At 31.4% G+C, this 20,382-nt stretch overlaps 1 protein-coding gene across 3 annotated transcripts in view; it reads right to left on the reverse strand.

The window, feature by feature from the left end:
* The window catches only part of LOC118189129 (uncharacterized), a 141,806-nt gene that overhangs the window by 109,126 nt on the left and 12,298 nt on the right, over positions 1-20,382 (reverse strand). For all 3 annotated transcript variants that reach the window (XM_085824142.1, XM_035359672.2, XM_085824141.1), the window contains exons 2-3: positions 19,810-19,929; positions 11,096-11,259 (exon numbers count right to left, since the gene is read on the reverse strand). In XM_085824142.1, the coding sequence (XP_085680268.1) occupies positions 11,096-11,259; positions 19,810-19,929 (284 nt within the window). The remainder of the gene's footprint in view (positions 1-11,095; positions 11,260-19,809; positions 19,930-20,382) is intronic.

Raw genomic sequence — 20,382 nt, forward strand, 5'->3', positions numbered from 1 at the left:
ATATTATTGTCAACATACTTCTAAAAGTAATTTATTAAATTTAGTTTTAACAAATTACTGCCATCATAAATTACAAAAATCTAACTTTTCTTTCACTAAAAACAGAAGAAACACACGCCTAAGTGAAACAATGTCTTGCAGGTTTCTTTGCTCCTGATGAAAAGGAACCTGTGCCTGTTTGCCCTCAAAATCGATTGAAATCTTGACTAAACCTATGCCATACACAAGGTTGCTGCTTTGGTAATTTTATCTTCCTTCACTCAGATGCTCATCTAATATTGTTCAAATTCACCCTTTTGAATTTAATTACATTCCTCATCTTGTATTATTGAGAGCATTTGGAATTAAGTATCGCTCTAATAAAAGTAGACTCCTTTATATGTTACACTTTTACTGTTATCTTTTAAAAATATAAATGAAAACTTGCATTCAGTCATAGATGAATATCTTTTACCCATGACATTATGCCCTATGCTATACTAAAAAACAGCTTTTAACTTGATAAGCAATAAAATACTAATTTGAGTGAGCATTGCAAAAGTGATATTTGACTGAAAACTGTCAGAAAACAGTTCCTTTATCAATTCTCACATTAGAAATTTCTTAGCTACTCTAACACAAGCTGAAGTAACTTACCCATAAAAGGGCATTTCTTCAGTCTATCTCAGTAATGGATTCTGAAAATGTCAGCAGATGAAATGCTAAACAATTTCTTTCTAAGCAAGCTTTAGATCAGTACAGCTTCACGTCATCTTAAATTCTCTTTTATTTAGTTAATCATTCACATAATTCTAGAGCAAGTAAGTGAAGAGGAGAAATTGATAGGAAAGAAAAACTACGACGAAAGTTAGTAAAATTCTAAAAATCCTGCTTATTTACTAAAAGTTTATTTATAAAGATATTTTCTCTAAATAATGAAAAATTTAATCGCTTCAAATACTGCTAAATACTCCCAAAAAAAAAAAAAAAAAAAAGCAACAATACTTGTACAAAAAAAACACAAGTCAATTTCTGATTTTAACATGATTGCTTTAAATATGGGTTTTTAAAAGTCATCAATATGAAATATTTAAATACATCATATACACACGTGCACTGACAGTCATAGTAAAATCACAATGGCTCAAAAATAAGCAAATACAGAACAACAATAATCCTTTAAAAGGTAAAGTATATCTGAAAGAAAACTTATACATATCTCTTAATTTCACACTATAAAGGTTAAAGTCCAAATTAGTAAATTTAAAATTTGTAACATTCAAATTTATTAATTTTATAATTTAAAATGATAAAGAGTTCAACTTTAAAATGTCAAGATTGCATCGAATAATAAAAACTATTATAATTTCAAACTTGAATTGTCCTAAATGGAATTAAGATATACAGTCAAAAGTCGTTAATCCGGACACCCATAATCCGGAATGATCTATAATCCGGACCTCAAAGCTACAAACTTTCTGCGCATGTGCATAATACGTTTACGCATGCACGTTTAATGTATAACGGATGGTATAAGCTAAGCTAAAATTATCTATTTCAGTTAATGTTGTAGATTGCGTTGTTCCTTAATCTTCGAATTGGATCCGGCTTATTATTTTTTGCAGACTGTTAAGAGCAATTTTATAAAAGTAAGCTTGAACTTTCAATTATGTCAAATAGAATTTCCGATATATATTTACTAATATGTAAAGGATCTACAAAGCGAAAGTATGTTTCGATGTCCATCAAACAAAAAGTGGAATTGCTGCAAAAAATGTATAAAGGCATATCCTTTGTTTCTCTAACCATTCCGAAATCTGTTTATCAATTTCATGCTGCTCTGTGGGGGGGGGACGTCGCAGCGCGCAAATTCAGCTTATAATTCCTTACTAAACGTTGTTCTTAATCTTGATGTATTCCATCTTTGATATGATTTAAATCAAATTCCTGGTCATTATAAATATCACGAGTACACATTAAATAGTTTTCTGGTTGCAATTTTCTAATTTCGACTATGCGTAATGTATGTTTTACGCATGCGCGCGTTAAAAAAATGTTTAATAAAGTAAACAAATAAATATTAAGCTTTTTTTTGTAAATTTTGGTACCCTTTAGATCATAATTGCTCTTTATTTCATAAATTACTGTTTCATATTTTTAATTTTATAATTTCTGCATGGCATCTTACCAGATTTAAACTGATGATCTATAATCCGGAATCGCCGAAGTCCCGACGAGTCCGGATTAAAGACTTTTGACTGCAGTTCTTAACAATTATTAGCCCTTTGGGTACATTTGACGAGTGAGATTCCTCATCTGCTTACTTGGGTGAAGTTTGGGCATTACAAATACTTGGGGACCACTGATTACAGTGGACAAGTCCAACTCGTCTACCGTAATCAATGTTGTAACTAAAATGCTGTTTCAAAATATTTTTATATCATCAGCATAAGTATATTCCAAATAAAATGTATTAATTTTACATATTAATCCATATAGTGACAAATTAAATCTGTCCCTTGGGCATAGAAATCTTCAAATTCAGTACTCAAAAGGTTAATTCTAGTTTGCAGAGAGGAAAATTTATCATGAAATAATTAATACTGTTGTTTTGATTTTATTTTTTAGATTAAAATTTATAATAATATTACACATAGCATAAGTATAAACTGAAAGGCTAAAACAGAATATTTAAGTTTTATTTATTTCTAATTAAAGTTTTGTTAAGTGGATCATACAATCAAAGAGGAAAAAAATTAAACTTTTTTTAATGTCAAAAAGTTATTTTTAATATGTATATAAAACAAATGTTTGTTTCCTAAATGGAAAGAAATGATAAAAAAAGTTTAAAAAAAATGAACTTAAAAATGCTCTTTTCAGATACTTATATTTAAATGCACGGTATAAAATGCAAGTTTATTTACTCTAAAAAATTAATTTAATAAAATTTTGCAATCTTTAGTAATCAAAATGAAAAAAAGCATTATTTAACTCAAACTATTTTAAGGTACAGAAATATAAAAAAATAAGCACTACTTTTCACTCATGTTATGGAATTACATAATCTAAATCATTTTATTTTAGCTCAAACACATTAATGGAAAAACAGTAAATTATTAATACAGTATAAAATACTAAATGTAATGTCTAATAATTTTAGACAGTGGGTTTTCAAGCACTTGAGGATTTGACATACAGACAGCACATATGCTCTTCCTCATTAGCAAATGCTATAACTAACAAACTAAACTGAACTCTGCCACATTCATTGAGACACAAAAATAAGGGACGCAACTAAACTAAACTCCTGCCCCATTCATTGATACACTCAAATAAGGGATGCAAAAATTCAATCCAAACTAAACTTCATGAATAAAAAGTTTGGCCCAAACTGTGCATGCCACATGGCACTGCCTGAAATTCTAACAATTCCTAATGGAATCACGAAATCATTTCCTGAGATACCTTCAGGATTATCCATGATTTTGCGATAAGCAAGAGAAGAAAACACATTCTTTCTAAAGAAGATTTAGATGCGATCTCAAATGCCAGGGATAGGAAAACAATCAAGATCTGTCGCATATTTTAAACGGCAATATTCAACACAAGGTCACTAGTCATTTTATGTTTTATACATCATATCAAAGAAACTCAGTACTTACTGAAAGTCATGTGATACCTTATGACATAAGGAATAAAATTCCTGACATGCAGCTTTAAATAACTCAGTAAACAAAATGTCTGGCTTTTGAAAAGACTAAATATGATGCTTTCTATGCTTCATTTTATCAAACATTTGTGACCAATTAGTTAACTTAAGGTAATTAGCCATTCTTTTATCGCATTTTGAACAGGAATATTAATATTAAGCGGATTGTCATTAACAGGGTTCGTACACATTTCTGCACATGGAAATTAAGTACTTTTAAGGACCATTTATGAAAAAATTAAGGACCTATAAGCAAATGGGAACTGAATAAATTCAATTAAAATATTATCTATGCTGAACTTCACTTTTGTAATACCATCCTAAAAGCAAAATAGATAATTAGGATGCATTAGTATTAAATATAATTATTAGTATGTTTGAGAATAGAATAAAGTTTATGAAATTTATCATTAAATATTTTACACTCATACTAACTGAACATATTTGAAAGAAGATAAATGACATTTTATTTAGGTTTTACTAACAGTTAACTTTGATTTTTTTTTTTTTTTTTTTTTTTTTTTTAATGTCTCATTTTGTCACATACTTGCTTACTCTATGAGTTTAGTAAATAGTAAGTAGATTTTATGTCAAGTGGCATGCATAGGTTAAAGTGAGAAGTAAAATCACAATCAGCATGATTCAAAACAAAAGATTGGCTGTTGTCACTGCTCCTGCTTGCCTAGGAGAGAGCTGATGAGCAGAACAAACCTTAAGGCCTGATGTAATCACGGTTCGCAATTTTGAAAGTTAGCTGAGGTCTGTCTGATGCAGTTATCGTCGTAGCTTCTAGTAGAGTTCCAGGGATTGTAACTCAGTTAATATAGATAGTTTAAGGTCCAAATAATCCACTAAAGCACCAGAGGTGACAAGTTGTTTTGCATTATTTTAAGTCTCACTAGATGCGAAGAATAGGTTTTACATGAATTTTTACATTTTTGTGTTTTATCTTGTGACTACGATAAGGGTTAATGAAAGGCAATAACTCGCTTTAAAATGCAGAGATAATCTTTAAAGGTAACCAGTCAGTTATAAATAATTAAATTGAGTATTAGATAACCTTAGTCATTATGGATTTACATGGCCACTATTAAATTTTATTTATTTTTTAACAATATTTGTTAAAAAAGCCTTATTAAATCACAGTCTAATAAAATTTCCCAGTTTAAAATACATGTAATTTATGGCATTGATTCTTAAACAATATTAGGATAATTACACATTAAAAGCTACAAAATATTTATATTTTGTAGCAACAACACTCAACAAGATATTTATGAGTCTTTTTAATTTGAAGCCTTCCCAGACATTTTGGCTAATTTATATCAATTTCCTTCTCTTTAAGCATCTTTTCTAACAGTTAGAACTCTTTCTCAATACGCAAGACAGTGTTCTCACTAGTTTCTATGTTTTGTATCTTCTAACTTGTCAACCTCTCCAAAATGTTCCTATGAGGATTTACTTGATCTGGTAAAAGTTAAATAGTCCAAAACCCTCCGGACAGATGTGAAGCAAATTATCGCTATATCCGAAAGTAACTACAAATATTTAAATAAGCTTCTTATTTAAAAAGAACATGAAGCATGTTCTTATGCTAAAAAAACCATTTACAGCTCATGGTGATATAATTAAACAAGAAGAATCAAATGCAAACTAAAAATATGGATTAGCCATCAAAGAGTATACAATTTAATTTCATTTTAAGCTGACTCAGTAACTCTATTGTCATAACAAATTCAAATGTCGGCAGCGGTAATGTAAAGACGAATAATTGCAAATTATCAGGGCTGGCAGGAACTTATGCAGGGAGCAAGTGGAGGTCAGAAACATATTCTTGTCTTACACTCCAAAAACCTTAGTTTATTATAAACTGTTTAAGTGATTTGCATTCTGGTGAGAAAATAGAAATGGAAAATTATAGTAAAGGCTGAAATTGTAAACAACTGGGTAATTTACATAATAATATCTGTACATATCTTTGAAGAATAATTTTCCTTTTCAAATTTTTCTTCCACGTTTTGTTTTCATTTTAGAGTTTTTGGATTTAATTAAAGATTTCTGTTATTCTAAAAATACTAATTATGTTTTTATTGCTCTTCCAGATGTTCTCCAAAAAGTAAGAAATTATGTATTAATACCATGGAGACATTTTTCATTTTGCCACATTTTTCTGGAATCTTTCAGAATAGTGGGTCTATAAATCTTGCCTTCAAATCTTTCTAAGCTTTCCAAGCTGCAATGTCTAAAATCCCAAAGAAAAATTACCCCTGCCAATTCAGTAACAGCAAAAAGCCAGAAATATTTTTTTTTTTTTTAAATCGGATAAAAAATGTGTAAAATTAATTTTATAGAGAAAACTGATGCATATTCTGAGACAATTACATGAGGAAACTCTTACCAGGAAAAAGTTAAAAAGAAATTTTTAATTAATTACATAGCTATTTTGCTTTTGCTAAGAACCATTTCGTAAATTGTGCTTTATATAGCATTATACCTTGCTTATTTTTCAGATTCAAAATATTGTATAAAAAGTGACCAAAATGGAACTTTATAATACGACAGCAAAAAATAAAAATGCTTTATTTTAATGTTATTTCTTAAATGTAATTACAATATATTACCATTATTTTAATGAAACTTATCAATGTTACCATGTTTTAAAAAATCATCCAAAAATTTCCAGATCTCGGAATTAAAAATTTTCTATAGAAACTGGTCTTAAAATCGCCAATGTTGATAAGTCGCCAAATTTAGAGCAATTTAATAAAAGAATTCACATCCCCAAAAGCGAAAAGTTGTTTAAGAGCTCTTAACTACAAAAAATGAAATAATTTCGAATGCTTTACATTTCATACTTGCTCAAAATCTCTATCCCACCTTTTATATTAGAAATAGGAACAAATTATAACCCATGGACGCATTCTTCCATTCAAAAGATAACGATGTTTGTCAGAGAATTGCCAAAAATATTCCTCCAAAATGCTAATTCACACTCAAAATGGCAGTCGTAAAAACAGTCAGAAATTTCAGATGATTAAAAATTAAGGACCTTCTGACGATTTTGGCCGAAATTAAGGACTTTTAAGGACCAAAAATCAATTCCAAAAAACTTAAGGACTTTTAAGGACTCTTAAGGACCGTACGAACCCTGCATTAAAGGTTTTGTCAAAAGAATAGAATTTTGTTTAGCATTAAATGATTATTTTGACATCTACAAGGAACTTAATAAAATTCAACACATGGTCAGCAATAAGCGAAAAAATAATAATAATTTAAATTAATTTTTAAAGGTTTTGTATCAAAAGTACATATTTTCATGGCATTAGCATCAAAGAGCATGCATTACTTGAATTCTGACAGGACCACTTCAGAAATCTGCACCAGTGTCAATTAGAAATTTTAATTTTGAGAATGACTCAGCCAGGAGAATGTGACTAATGAGGAAATCATGCTGTTCACCCGACGATTACTGAACTTTTCATCTTATGAAAACTATATGGGTAAAACATTTTCTTATCTAGGAAACAAATTTTTATGGGAACAAAAGACAGCTTTTGAGCTCTTTGTATTGCAGACAGCATCTGCTGCAGCACTGAGTGTAGCTTCTACTATTCTCTGTAAAATTATTTACAATACTGTAAGATTGGCTTTTATTATATATAGCCATAAATAATAAAAGCTCTAAATAAATAAATGCTCTGTTTGTCAACTGAGCAACCTGTTGCTCAAGGTGAGAAAAATTTTAAATTGCAGCACTGCTGATATTTGGGAGATCAGGGAGTTTTTTTTTTTTTTTTTACTTATATCTAATGAGATATTTTTCATACAATGGCCATAAGTTAACACAAGCCATTACTTAAAGCAGCAAAACTGCTTTCAGTGTTTTGAAGAGAAGTCTTTCCAGCTAGGTCATGCATATGAAAAATCAACTGTAATGGGTTTTCAGCCCAAGACCTCACATAAAAGCACAAAGTTTTTACTCTTTTCTCAGAGTGCAAATATATTAGGTGCTTCTTTGGAAGCTTTCTCTTCTTCAGTCTATTGGAGGGAGGGTGCGGCAACTATACTGCTCACACTATTGAAAATATTGGACTTGATTGCAGAAACAACAAGGGTGGTTTAATTGAAACTAGCCAAATTAGGGTTTGGGGTTATTGACTGTGATGGCAAATTCATAAGGGCAACTTTGATTTCAGTAAAATATTTAAAATTTAAAAAAAATTTAAAATTTAAAATTTTCAGAAATACAATTAGGAAAAAGGATGCAGTCAATTAAAAATATTAAATGACAATAAATAATGCAATACATGAAAGGCTATTGTAATATATTAAGATCATAGAAATAGGTAAGCTGAAAGAAAAAATAAATGCAAACCAACACGAGAAAAAAATTGGTTTGGTTTGGTTTATTTAATTATAGCAAAGCACACTAGAGCTATCTGTCTAAGGGGAGGGATGCCTTCGTGGAGGACTTTTTAAGGGAAACTGGCTTGTATACACGTTACACATGGGGAAAACCACGAAAATGACCATGCAGCCAGCCTGTTTGTGGGATTCGAACCTTGGACCGAACTACCAGTGTTCAGCGACTTTACCGCTCAGTCGCTGGTGGGCCCAATCATCATTTAGATCTCAAGGACTTTTTAGAGTATAAACACTTGAGCTGTCTTGTGAGCATTGTCTTTCACTGCTTGCACTGTACTGTTAAATCATGTTCGCTAAGCTCCATTGTTTAAAAAAAGTAACTGCGTGTTTTAAAACTAAACGGTTCAGATTGCCCCCATTGTGCTGTGTAATGAGATAAGTTATGCAATAAAATATGTTGATAAAAATCAACAAGTAGTAAAAAGACATTCCGACAATCAAGTGATTTTCTGATTCTTCTAAAGAGTTCCAGTTATCTACCATGCCAGAGAGTCAATCAATCTGCTCTCAACATCCAGCCGCTCCAACCACATCTGTTAGTGAATGGTTCTACTAAATTCCCTCATCGTACCAATTTATTATTGCATTTTTTAGTCAACATGGATTATATTCCTATGCGTGAAGTAAACCTTTCCTGTGTGAGTCGTCGACAAGTTTTCCTTCTTCAAGAAACCTAAAAGAAGTGAGTTATAAGGCAGTCAAATTCAAATCAGTGTATTAGAAGTGACGAAAGAGGATGCGCACAAGGCAGATGAAATATTTATACTTGGAATTTCTTTGTTCGAGTTCTAAATGATGATTAGATAAAAGCTCGGCCGCTGGTGGGCCTGAGAAAAAAACTGAAAACATAGTATAATATGTTCAGCGTTATATGTAAGAATTCACATAAAATACCAGTGTAAGACTACAAGAATGTCCTTAACAGGAATGCAAAATGCACATTAGAAAAAATTTAGATACTTGTAGCACTCAATAACGAAGAAATGTATTAAAAAATGACTTTTCTCATTAAAATGTTAAGAATTATACAAATGTTTATGATATAAGCAAAGTGATACCATGAGATTTTTTTTATAAAACTGAAATGGCTTGTTATAACATCAAAACAAATCTTTATAATGACACTATACACGTAATGCAATGCATACCGATCCTTTCGGAAAGGTAGACGGCACTGAAATACACTTCACTGAAGCACTAGGAAAGAATAAAATACAATGCTTAAGAAATATTCATAACTGTTACATGGATTTGTAAAAAGGTGCATTGGACCCTTGAAATATTCAAAATTTGTAAAACAAATATTTTCTGGAATCTTTTATAGGTAAGGATAATTTTTTTTTTTTTTTTTTTCAAAAAGGTTGAAACGACCTTGGTTTTAATTAATATTTTTGATAGCATAAGATTCATCTAAAGTCCTATGGTCCTAAAAATGCTAATTTTTCTTACTCAATTTAATAGGTCATTATACATAATGCCCTGAATGATCATTATATATAATGACACAGACATCATAATTTGGTATATAATGTAATTACTTTACATATAATGTATAGAATGAGGTGATCAGTAACGGATATCCTGCCATTGGGGGGTCTTTCCTTGATCACTTTCCAGTCATCGTGGACGCTGTTTTCGATTTAGAAAAACAGGAAGTTTTCTAATATAAACCTGATGTCACATAGGGTTTGAGGAAGAAATATTTCTGAATGTCTTTTGAAAAAGTTTTGGGACATATGTAGGGGTTATATTCAATTTCATTCCATTAGCCATGGCTAAGAGACCTTACTTAAAAACTCAAAAATTTGTCCAAAATCACCTGATACTCCCCCTTTCCGTCTAACTTGAAGACAGTTTCTGAAAATTTACGTTGACGAAAAAGGTAATAAAAGTAGGAGAAGATGCATTGTGTGTGCTAAAACCAAGGAAAAGCGAAAACAAACAACGTATTTTGAGTGCGAAATATGCAATGTAGGACTGTGCGTCGATCCTTGTTGTGAATTATTTCAAACACAGCAGAATTTTTAAATTGGAATTTAATTACCAACAGGTAATTTTTTTTTAATTTCTTATTTGTAATTTTTTTTCATGTTTATAGTACTTATTTCTGTGTTTATAATAATGATTTTAATATTTTGCCTGTTTAATTTATTTCTATTAATGTGATATTTTTATATTAATACACATTAAAAACAAGTACATTAATTATGCAACTTCAAAAATTAAAGTCATAATATCAAAATGCTGATTTTATAAGATTTTTTTTTTTTTTTTTTTAATTAGGCTTAGCTGCTGAAAATGCGCGGGCCGGTGGCGACGATACGTTTCAGTGGGTCCGGCCCCGTGACTGCGCTTCATTCTCCTGACGCTGGTCCTTAAGGGGTTAAATGTCCGATTGATAGCTGAAGAAATAGATTAATTAAAAACAATTAGACTAACTTTAAGACAGCAATTAAGTATTAGAATGATTTCTAATAGCCTCATATTCAGTAATAATAGAATCCTTTAGAGACTTTTTGGATGAATTGTAAGTATCTGGCTTATTCAACTTATTTAAATTTCCAGTCATTTTTAGTTACATCTAAAATTCAAAGCTTCACCTAGGGCTTTCATTCATGGGGCATTTACAAAACTCTTGGTTTTATACATATAACTCATATTGAACAAAATGTAACAGGTGCTGAAAAGTATTCTCAGGAATCACATCAGAAAGTTCAGTTCATTCATCAATACATTAAAAAAAAAAAAAAAAAAAAAAAAAAATGGCATCTAAATTAATACACAGATGCACAAGATAAGTATTTTATAAATATTCAAAACACAAGCATATTTGTTACTAAATTCTACATAAGCATATTAGTTACTTTCTACATAAGCTTAATGATATTAAAAACTTCAATAAACTTTTGAGGACAATAGAAATAATACTATCAATTCAATAAATAATTTTTCCTTAAATATTACATTTAAAAGAATACTTACTTGGTCTCCTTCAATTTGCACTGAAAGGATTCCAAGTTCTCGTAACACTCTGTCACCTCTCTCAGCTAATTGCCTAAGACGCTGTGCAGCTTCCAGAGGGATGTTGAAAGTTACTCGAACACTATTCCACGGCTCAACTTTGGTTACTTTGATAGGATTTTCCTCTAAAAAGAGCAGGGTGTACATAAAATCATTTATAAAACAGTGTAATATAACAAAGCATTTGATGTATTAATTTAAAATTATTACAAGAAACTAATCCAAGGATAAACTTTTAACACAAATAATAATAAAGATTATTAATCAATTTGTAAAGAATGTTTAAAGCAAAAGTTTTTAAATCAATGAAAACATTTCTTATATGATATAATTAAAAAAAAAGATAGCAGGAAACAGCAAAATACTATCAAAATCATTTCAGAAATAGGTAATTATGTTTTTAAATGCAAGGTTGAATTATCTAACTGTCAATAAAAGTAAAGTCTTGGCTTTTCACTAACTGTTCACAAGAAAAGCTAGTACAAATTTTATTCCCATTTATTTTTATAGAAAATCTGTAACTGTACTGCATCTAAACATATTGTATATAATACTAACGTAAGTATAAAAATGAGACACAAAGCAGTGAGATTTCAATAATTTTCTAATCATAAAAAATTCCCACTTTTTTCCAGATGACTACATTTTCCATCACCAACAGATCAAACAGCAAAATATACAAGCTGCGAACCAAAATGCAGGTTTAATGAGAGCTGGCAAATGTACTAAGAAAGTAACATAAAGAAGATGCTTCTCTTCCTTAAGCTGTACGACACATAACTTTTACCAGGGAAGAAAAATGCCATTTGGCATTTGGAATCCACTACAGAAAACACGAAATCTTTGTCATAATAAATGTACTACAGTCAAAAGTCTTTAATCCGGACTCGTCGGGACTTCGATTTTTGTTTACTTTATTAAACATTTCTTTCAATGCGCGCATGTGTAAAGCATACATTACGCATAGTCGAAATTAGAAAATTGCAACCAGAAAACCATTTGATGTGTATTCGTGATATTTATAATGACGAAGAATTTGATTTAAATCATATCACAGATGGAGTACATCGAGATGAAATGCTACATTTAATAAGGAATTATAAGCCGAATAAAATAAAAACATCTGCCCTGAAGATAAGGATAGTGCTGACAGATCAACTACCAGTTCATTGCGCGCTGCGATGCCCCCCCCCAGCAGAGCAGCGTGAAATTGATAAACAGATTTCGGAATGGTTAGAGAAACAAAGGATATGCCTTTATCCATTTTTTGCAGCAATTCCACTTTTTTATTTGATGGACATCGAAATATACTTTCGCTTTGTAGATCCTTTGGGAGCTCCCACATCGGAAATTCTATTTGACATAGTCGAAAGTTCAAGCTTACTTTTATGAAATTGCTCTAACAGTCTGCAAAAAATAATAAGCCGGATCCAATTCGAAGATTAAGGAACAATGCAATCAGCAAAATTAACTGAAATAGATAATTAGATCATTTTAGCTTAGCTTATACCATCCGTTATACATTAAACGTGCATGCGTAAATGTATTATGCACATGCGCAGAAAGTTTGTAGCTTTGAGGTCCAGATTATGGACGTCCGGTTTATATATCATTTCGGATTATGGATGTCCGGATTAAAGACTGTTGACTGTATTTTATTAATTACTAGCAGCTTCGCTGCCAGCCTTTGTCTGGCTTTTAAATGTACTGGAAAAATGGCTGAAGGGAACACCAAACGTTAAATTTAAAAACTGCGTAGAATTTTACTGTGCAGAAAAACTTTATAAAAAAAGTTATTACGTATAACAAAATTACAATGAAATAAGCAATATCTCTTAATACAAATATTAATTATCCTAATAAATAAATTAACCAACTTCCCTTTGCAAAATTGTAAGAACTCAAATGGTATAAAGGAGGTTAAAAACTTTGTTTCCTAAAAACAATTACTCATAACTTTTCAATATCTTAAAAACAGAGAAATGAGAAATGAATAATATAAAAGAATACAAAAAACAAAAAATTCTGAAAAGCAAAGTATAATTAATGATATTTTATCTTATATTTTCAAGAGAAAAAAATTACAATGAAATAAGCTATATTCCTTAATACAAATATTAATTATCCTAATAAAGAAATTAACCAACTTTCCGTTGAAGAAAAAAAATCATGCAAAACTTTTCAATATCTTACAGACAGTGAAATAAGCAAAAAATAACATGAAAGAAACTCAAAAAACAAAAAATTCCACGCACAATTTTACTCTGCAGAACACATTTATAAAAAACATCAATAAAAATGTATTATATATATAAAAAAATGACTATGAAATATGCCAATCTCTTAAAAACAGTGACATAAGAAATATGATGAAAAATTGTTGCCAAACCCATATTTCTAAAAGAATGAAACTATTCAAAATAATGCAATTTCATCAAACATCTATCAACAATAAGAAGAAAGGAAAATTGTTGCCAAAATCACATTTCTAAAGATGTGAGATGTGAGAAGTGTACTCGGAAGCTTCACTTAAAAAAATTTTTAAAAATACAAAATATTATCATTTTTCCAAAGTTCTTTTTGTAAAAGCAGTCGCAAGGAAGAAAATTTAACGTGTCCAAAAATCAAAGAAAAATAAACTGTACATTTTTAAACATAAACATTTTTAGAAAAAATCCCGTTGAAAAGGTGTTAAGCTCACTTTGTTAAATAAATTCGTATTTAATCGATCTATTGAAACACGAAATTTATTTTTAAGTTTGTAAATTAGCTAAGTGCCTAAGTTTTATGACGACGTGAAAACGAAGTGTGTAGAGTAAAATCTCACTTTCCTATAGCCCATTATGTCTCAAAATGACGCGATTTCGTCACAAAACATAAAATTAAAAAAATTCTAATTGGAATTTCAACAAAAATCGCTTTGAAGTGCACTGGCTCTTGTCTAGATGCACCTATGTACCAAATTTCGTAGCCGTGGGTCTATTAGCTCACATGCAGTGCGAACGAAAGACACACACACACACACACAAACAGACTTTTTCTTTTATTATATGCAGAGATTTCATAACTCTCAAAATAACTTACTCAGTATGAAACCATATATTATTTGTCATTAAAATGTCAAATCTACATAATAAATTAAAAAAATTAAAAAGGAAATTCTTTCAGCTATAGCCTACGAGCTAAAGTGATACTTCGTTCCTTTGCAAAAAAGTATAAACACAAGGTAAAGATCCAATAGCAATGCAAAATGTAAAAACATAATATGCATGAAATATTAATTAAGAATAATAGCAAAAGATGAATGCTTAACTTGATTCAAATTTAAAAGTTAATATGTAAGTAAAATAAAGTTTAAGCTATCTCAAAACATATTAGGAAAAAAACAACAAAAACGTCATATTAAAAAAACAATAAGTACTACAAGCAGCAGTAAATGGAATAATTAGTCTAATTCGAATATCATCATGGACTTTTCAAGAGAAGTGAACTTGAAGTCTAGTAACTTGAAGCATAGTGACACTTGAAGTCTGCTAAATTCCAGAACGTGTTTCGTCAAACAGGCATCAAGACAGAGCTAACAAATTTTTTATTAAAAAGTTCCAATATTAATTTTAACCAGGTCTCAATTTCCCTGTTCCATTTCCCGACACGGCCGCAGTTAACAAGTAAATTAAAAAAAAAAAAAAAAAAAAAACACTTAAATCAGGATTTAATAATTAACAGTATTTGATTCCCGTAATTTCTCTTCGTTAATTACACATGTGAATGTAGAATTAAGAAATATTTCTTAGTAATTCAGAATTGCTTGATAAACTATAGTATATTCTACAGCTACAATTGAATAAAGTAGGAGGAAAGAAAAAAGGTAAAAACAGAGAACCTAGTTTATCTGAAGTAACAAAGTATTTCAGACAATTTTTTCCAGTGTTAAGTTTTTTTTTTTTTTTTTCCTTCAATACACGCAAGAAAAAATGCTTATAAAAATATTAAGTAAAATGATACATTCTATACCATTTACACATCTAATACTGCAAAACTTTTGCCATATTCTATTGCATTTAAAAATATATTTAAAATACCAACTCCTCACACATTAAAATGCTCATTAGCAGATATGCCCCACACAACTTCATGATTATAAAATTAGACAGCACAGACAAAGTGCTTCGCCATTTATAGTGAATAAACGCAAAATGCCAAAACGAAGTTAATAGCCCTTCTGGGTAAATTGCTCCTTTCAGCTTTAAAAAAAAAAAAAAAAAAATGGCACCTAGAACCACCAAATTTCGTATACACGCAATCTTCTACGAAAACACGTGCACTTAAAGACCAAATTTTGAATGCACGCAATCTTCAATGCAAACATGTGCATCTCAAAGACCAAATTTTGAATGCTTGTTATTTCATATTTTGTACGAATTTAATAAATTTTTATTCATATACTAGGTGATTTAAAAGTAATACATAGTCACTGTATAAAATGAAACATCTTAACTAATCTTTGATGCATTAGTATGTTTTCATTTAGCAAAGTGTATGATTTTTCAAATTTAATCAACAATTTGACAACTTAAAAATATTGTGTTGCTACTTTTAGAAATAAACCACCTTTGCCTTTCCGCAAAGTATACAGTATTCAAGTTTCAAATTTAATCTGTTATTAGTTAACAAACTAAGCATTTTAAAAGAAACAATATATTTTAAACTACATTTTAACCTGATTGACATAAAAATACACTGGTGTGCAAAAATTAAGGACAAAGTCGAAAAATGATGAATGAAATGAAAATATAATGAGTTTATCACTGTTTTATGTAATGTTTGTATGTACACTGGTGTGCAAAAATTAAGGACGAAGTCGAAAAATTAGCATATCAGCTGAACAAAGAGGCAGAGCGGACAGAAAGACCAATCAGGAGATTAAGTAAGGTGATGTACGGTAGCACATGCGCAGATATGCAGGTAGACGTAATGGGGGAGTGTCTGAGTAGTATAAAGCATGTTGTCGGTGTAAGATCAGTATTTCTGGCAAAGAGATTGCACGCTATATAGCAGTTAAAATCACACCGAGTTGCTGCCTCAGCGAAAAATGGCGAATAATCAATCTGTTAGACGACATCTGGATGCTTTTACCCGAGGTCGAATCATTGGAAAGTTGGAGGAAGGCCGCAGTGTGACAAGTGTGGCTGCAGAGTTCGGAATTGCTCACAGCATCATTTCACGACTTTGGAGACAATTTCAAACTACAGGAACAGCTATCCGGGGGTTTAGTAGTGGTTGTCCCGAGGAACCACACCCGCAGATGACTGGTATATTGCCTTAAAGGCCAGAAGAAACAGGCGGCAGACAGCGGGAGAAATCGCTAGACACACGACACAGGCGACTGGACGACCGATATCGCGTTTTACCGTGGCCAGAAGACTGCACGGTGGTGGTCTGTTTGCACGACGCCCTGTACGGTGTGTACCTCTAGCGCCTGCCCAACGGAGAAGGCGTTCTCTGTGGTGCCGGGAACACCGGAATTGGAGAGACTATGAATGGGGACAAGTACTCTTTACAAATGAGAGCAGATTCAGTCTGAGTAGCGATTCTCATCGCATACTCATCTGAAGAGAGCGGGGAATCCGCAATCATCCCTCGAACATCATTGAAAGGGTATGGAGGTGGCGGTGTTCTCGTTTGGGGACTCATCCTGCTTGGTAGTCGTACAGACCTTCACATCTTCGACGCAGGTTCAAACAACGGGACCCATTATTGTAACAAGATTCTTCTTCCATATGTGCGTCTTTTTAGAGGCGCTATGGGTCCACAGTTCCTTTTCATGGATGACAATGCACCATGTCATCGCACAGTAGCTGCCAAACAGCTCTTAGAGAGTGAGGATATTGAACGTATGGATTGGCCGGCACGATCTCTGGATCTCAATCCCATCGAGCATATATGGGATCTTCTAGGCAGACGCTTGAACCTTACCACCAGTAACGATTCCGGAGCTTCGATTAGCGCTGCAAGACGAATGGGCAGCAATGCCTCAACAACTCATTGACACTCTCATTCTCAGCATGGGCAGACACTGTGAAACCTGCCTAGCAGTCAGGGGAGATCATATTCCCTATTAAAGACTGGATGTTTTTTGCTGGACACCCATCATAGGGATGTTTCGGCCTTCAGTCGCATTGTGCTCCGTGCTACTTTTTCAATAAAGCTTCTTTTTATCCCTCTGATTTCTCTTTTAGTAAGTGTTGTTTACATTACGCATGTCCTTACGTATTGGGGATCTTACGGTATTAAATGTGTTGATTTGGAAAGCTTTTGTACAAAGTTATATCGAAAAAACCGTCTCGTCCTTAATTTTTGCACACCAGTGTAGAAGCCAGATTCTATGCAGTCTTCTATATGCACGTTACACGAATAAAACCACAAACCATGCAGCCATCCTGTTGTACATTTAATTTTTGCACACCAGTGTACATTTAACGCATGATAATCTAATTAAAACATTAAATCATATTAGTTGGACTCATTAAAATCATTATGTAATTTTTCTCTTCCACAGTTATTACTTCTAAGTACTAGTCATACAAGCTACTAGTCATACAAGCATCTAGTCATAAAATTAATTCCAGTGGCAGAAACTTCAAGAAGACTTTTACACTAGAAACAATGCCTGCAGCACTGGAATGAGGTGTTTTTGTTGATAGTTTATTGCTTGCTAGCTATATTGATTTAGCATTAACTAAACTGTGTCTTTGAGCTTAGCTGTTATTTATTGTGCTTTGCATAAGTAATTTTTATCATGTGATCATTTCAGAGAAATCAGTGAACTCATAACCCACAATAATATGTAAGTTGTGATGCACTAATGTAACATAAGGATCTTGTATAGATAGCAATATAAAAAAGATTTTTGTACTATGGACGAACAAACTACATGCCAGCACTTGATTACTTCCGAAAGAATTCTGGATATGTGCTGCTCTGCCAGATTAATGAAAAACCACTCCTTCAGCTATAACTTTAAAGGCTCCCACAGAAGCTGCCCGAATCTTCAGTTCTTTAAGATTTCATCCATTCTTTGACAAGGATAATTTCCACAGACCTTTCACATGGAGATACATTCATAATGTAACTATACAAATGCTGCTGTTCAAAATTACCTCATCGACAAAGAAACTATTTTGTTGGCATGATGAATACTGAATGATTTTCCTACATTAACTGTTAACATTTTACAAAAAATTCTTACTCATCTTCATCATTTGAAAAGCATACATGGGGCAATTTTAAAATATCTGGCAAAAATTTACAAGCAAGTAGAAGGAACTAATAAGTTTCTGTAATGAGGTATATCTGCAGAAATGCTATGTTAAGTACAGCACTGTTCATATACATTCAACCAGTATAGTATTATTTTCCCTTTAGTTTTGCTTCAAGTGACAATAGTTGTAAAAAGTTTTATTTTTTGTAGAATAAATTTGTTTTGTTGTGTTTAAATTTTTTAGAGTGATTATTTAGGTAGAAATGAGTTTATGAACGGACAAAATGGTGAACATTTACTGTCGTATCTAACATGCTGCATTGAGGTGGTATAAGAAATACTCTGTAGAAGGTAAACGCATTCTACTGGCATAAACTGCCATTCCCTACATGTATTTCAAATGGTACACATGAACATAGGACTTACTGACATACTGGGCTGCAGATGAAACTGCAACAGATCCTCAAAAGCAGTCTCGAGAATTACTGTGCATTTCTTTTGAGCAGATGCAACATTTTAGCTACAACTCTATAGATAAAATAGCTATAACATTCCATTACAGATCTGGTCCAGAAGGCTAGGGTACAGGTTTAACGATCACTGAAAGTTTTTATTTGCAACCTAAGAAAAATATTTTACTTTCTTTACACTTTGAAATTAAGACAGCTGAGAATTAAATTAAAAATTTTTAATTACCACACTTCGCTTTTAGTTCTAACTATATTAGAACAAACTCATGCAATTTCGAATAAATTAGAAATGTGAAATTTATTAGTTACAGAAGACAAATAAAATTAATAAGACTTTTAAAAAAAATGTTATTTTTTATATATAATATCAAAATTTGTCAAGACGTAATTGTTGTTCCTAAAAGCCATCTTCAAATACCTTTCAAATATTTTTTGAAATCTGTTAGGGAAAAACGATGAAATAAAAATCTTTACAGGAAATATACATATGAAGAAATATAGCAGTTGCAATTAGCCTAGAAAATAAACATATACAGTACAAAGTCCGCAATTCGGACGCCCATTATCCGGAATGATCCACAATCCGGATCTCAAAAGCCACAAACGTTTTTTTTGTATGCTTTATGCATGCGCATAAAGAATATGCGTGCATACATTATGTACATTACGCATGCGCACATTGAAAGAAATGTTTAATAAAGTAAACAAATAAATATTATGCTTTTTTTGTAAAATTTTATACCCTGTAGATCATACTTGCTCTTTATTTCGTAAATTACAGTTTCATATTTTTAATTGTACAATTTCTGCATGCCATCTTACCAGATTTAAATTGATGATCTATAATCCGGAATCGCCGAAGACCCGACGAGTCCGGATTACAGACTTTGTACTATAATACATTACATCATCTGCAAAATTATATTGAAATAAATTAATTTTACCATCAGAGATGAGATTTTGCAACTTGTTCACAAGAATCTCTAACTTGGAATGGAATAAAGGGTCTCTGATATCTCCCTCACAGGTGAGGACTGTAGTTGCTAAGTCCTCCCCTTCCATATCTGCAAAATAAAATTACATATTAAAAAAAATCCGTTACAATTATTTACTGATACTCATTTCTGCAGGAAAATTACAACTACCAGTATCAAATGTGTGCAAAATCAACACTACCAATATTTTTCAAAAGAACTCGTCATAAACTTTATACAATGCTGATTGATGAAAATAATCAAATTTGAAAAAATCCCATTACACTTGGAATTTTAGATATTAGAAAATTTCTGTTTTATAAATCAGTCACTTTTTTAAAATACAAGAAATATCACATGACCTAATCACAATAAAGGCACACAATTGATTCATGCTGTTGTTTCTAATTCTCTGTCCATAAATGATGATCAGGTCCATAAAATGCATTAAAGCATGTGACTAGCACCTAAGAGATGACAAAATAATTTCTGCTTGCTCAGTTTCAAATTTGAAACAACTATTTGAGAGAGATACAAAGGTCT

The sequence above is a fragment of the Stegodyphus dumicola genome, chromosome 9 (assembly GCF_044657685.1).
Source record: "Stegodyphus dumicola isolate Sdum_Otavi_A_Nest chromosome 9, ASM4465768v1".
In the NCBI taxonomy this organism is placed as follows: Eukaryota; Metazoa; Arthropoda; class Arachnida; order Araneae; family Eresidae; genus Stegodyphus; species Stegodyphus dumicola.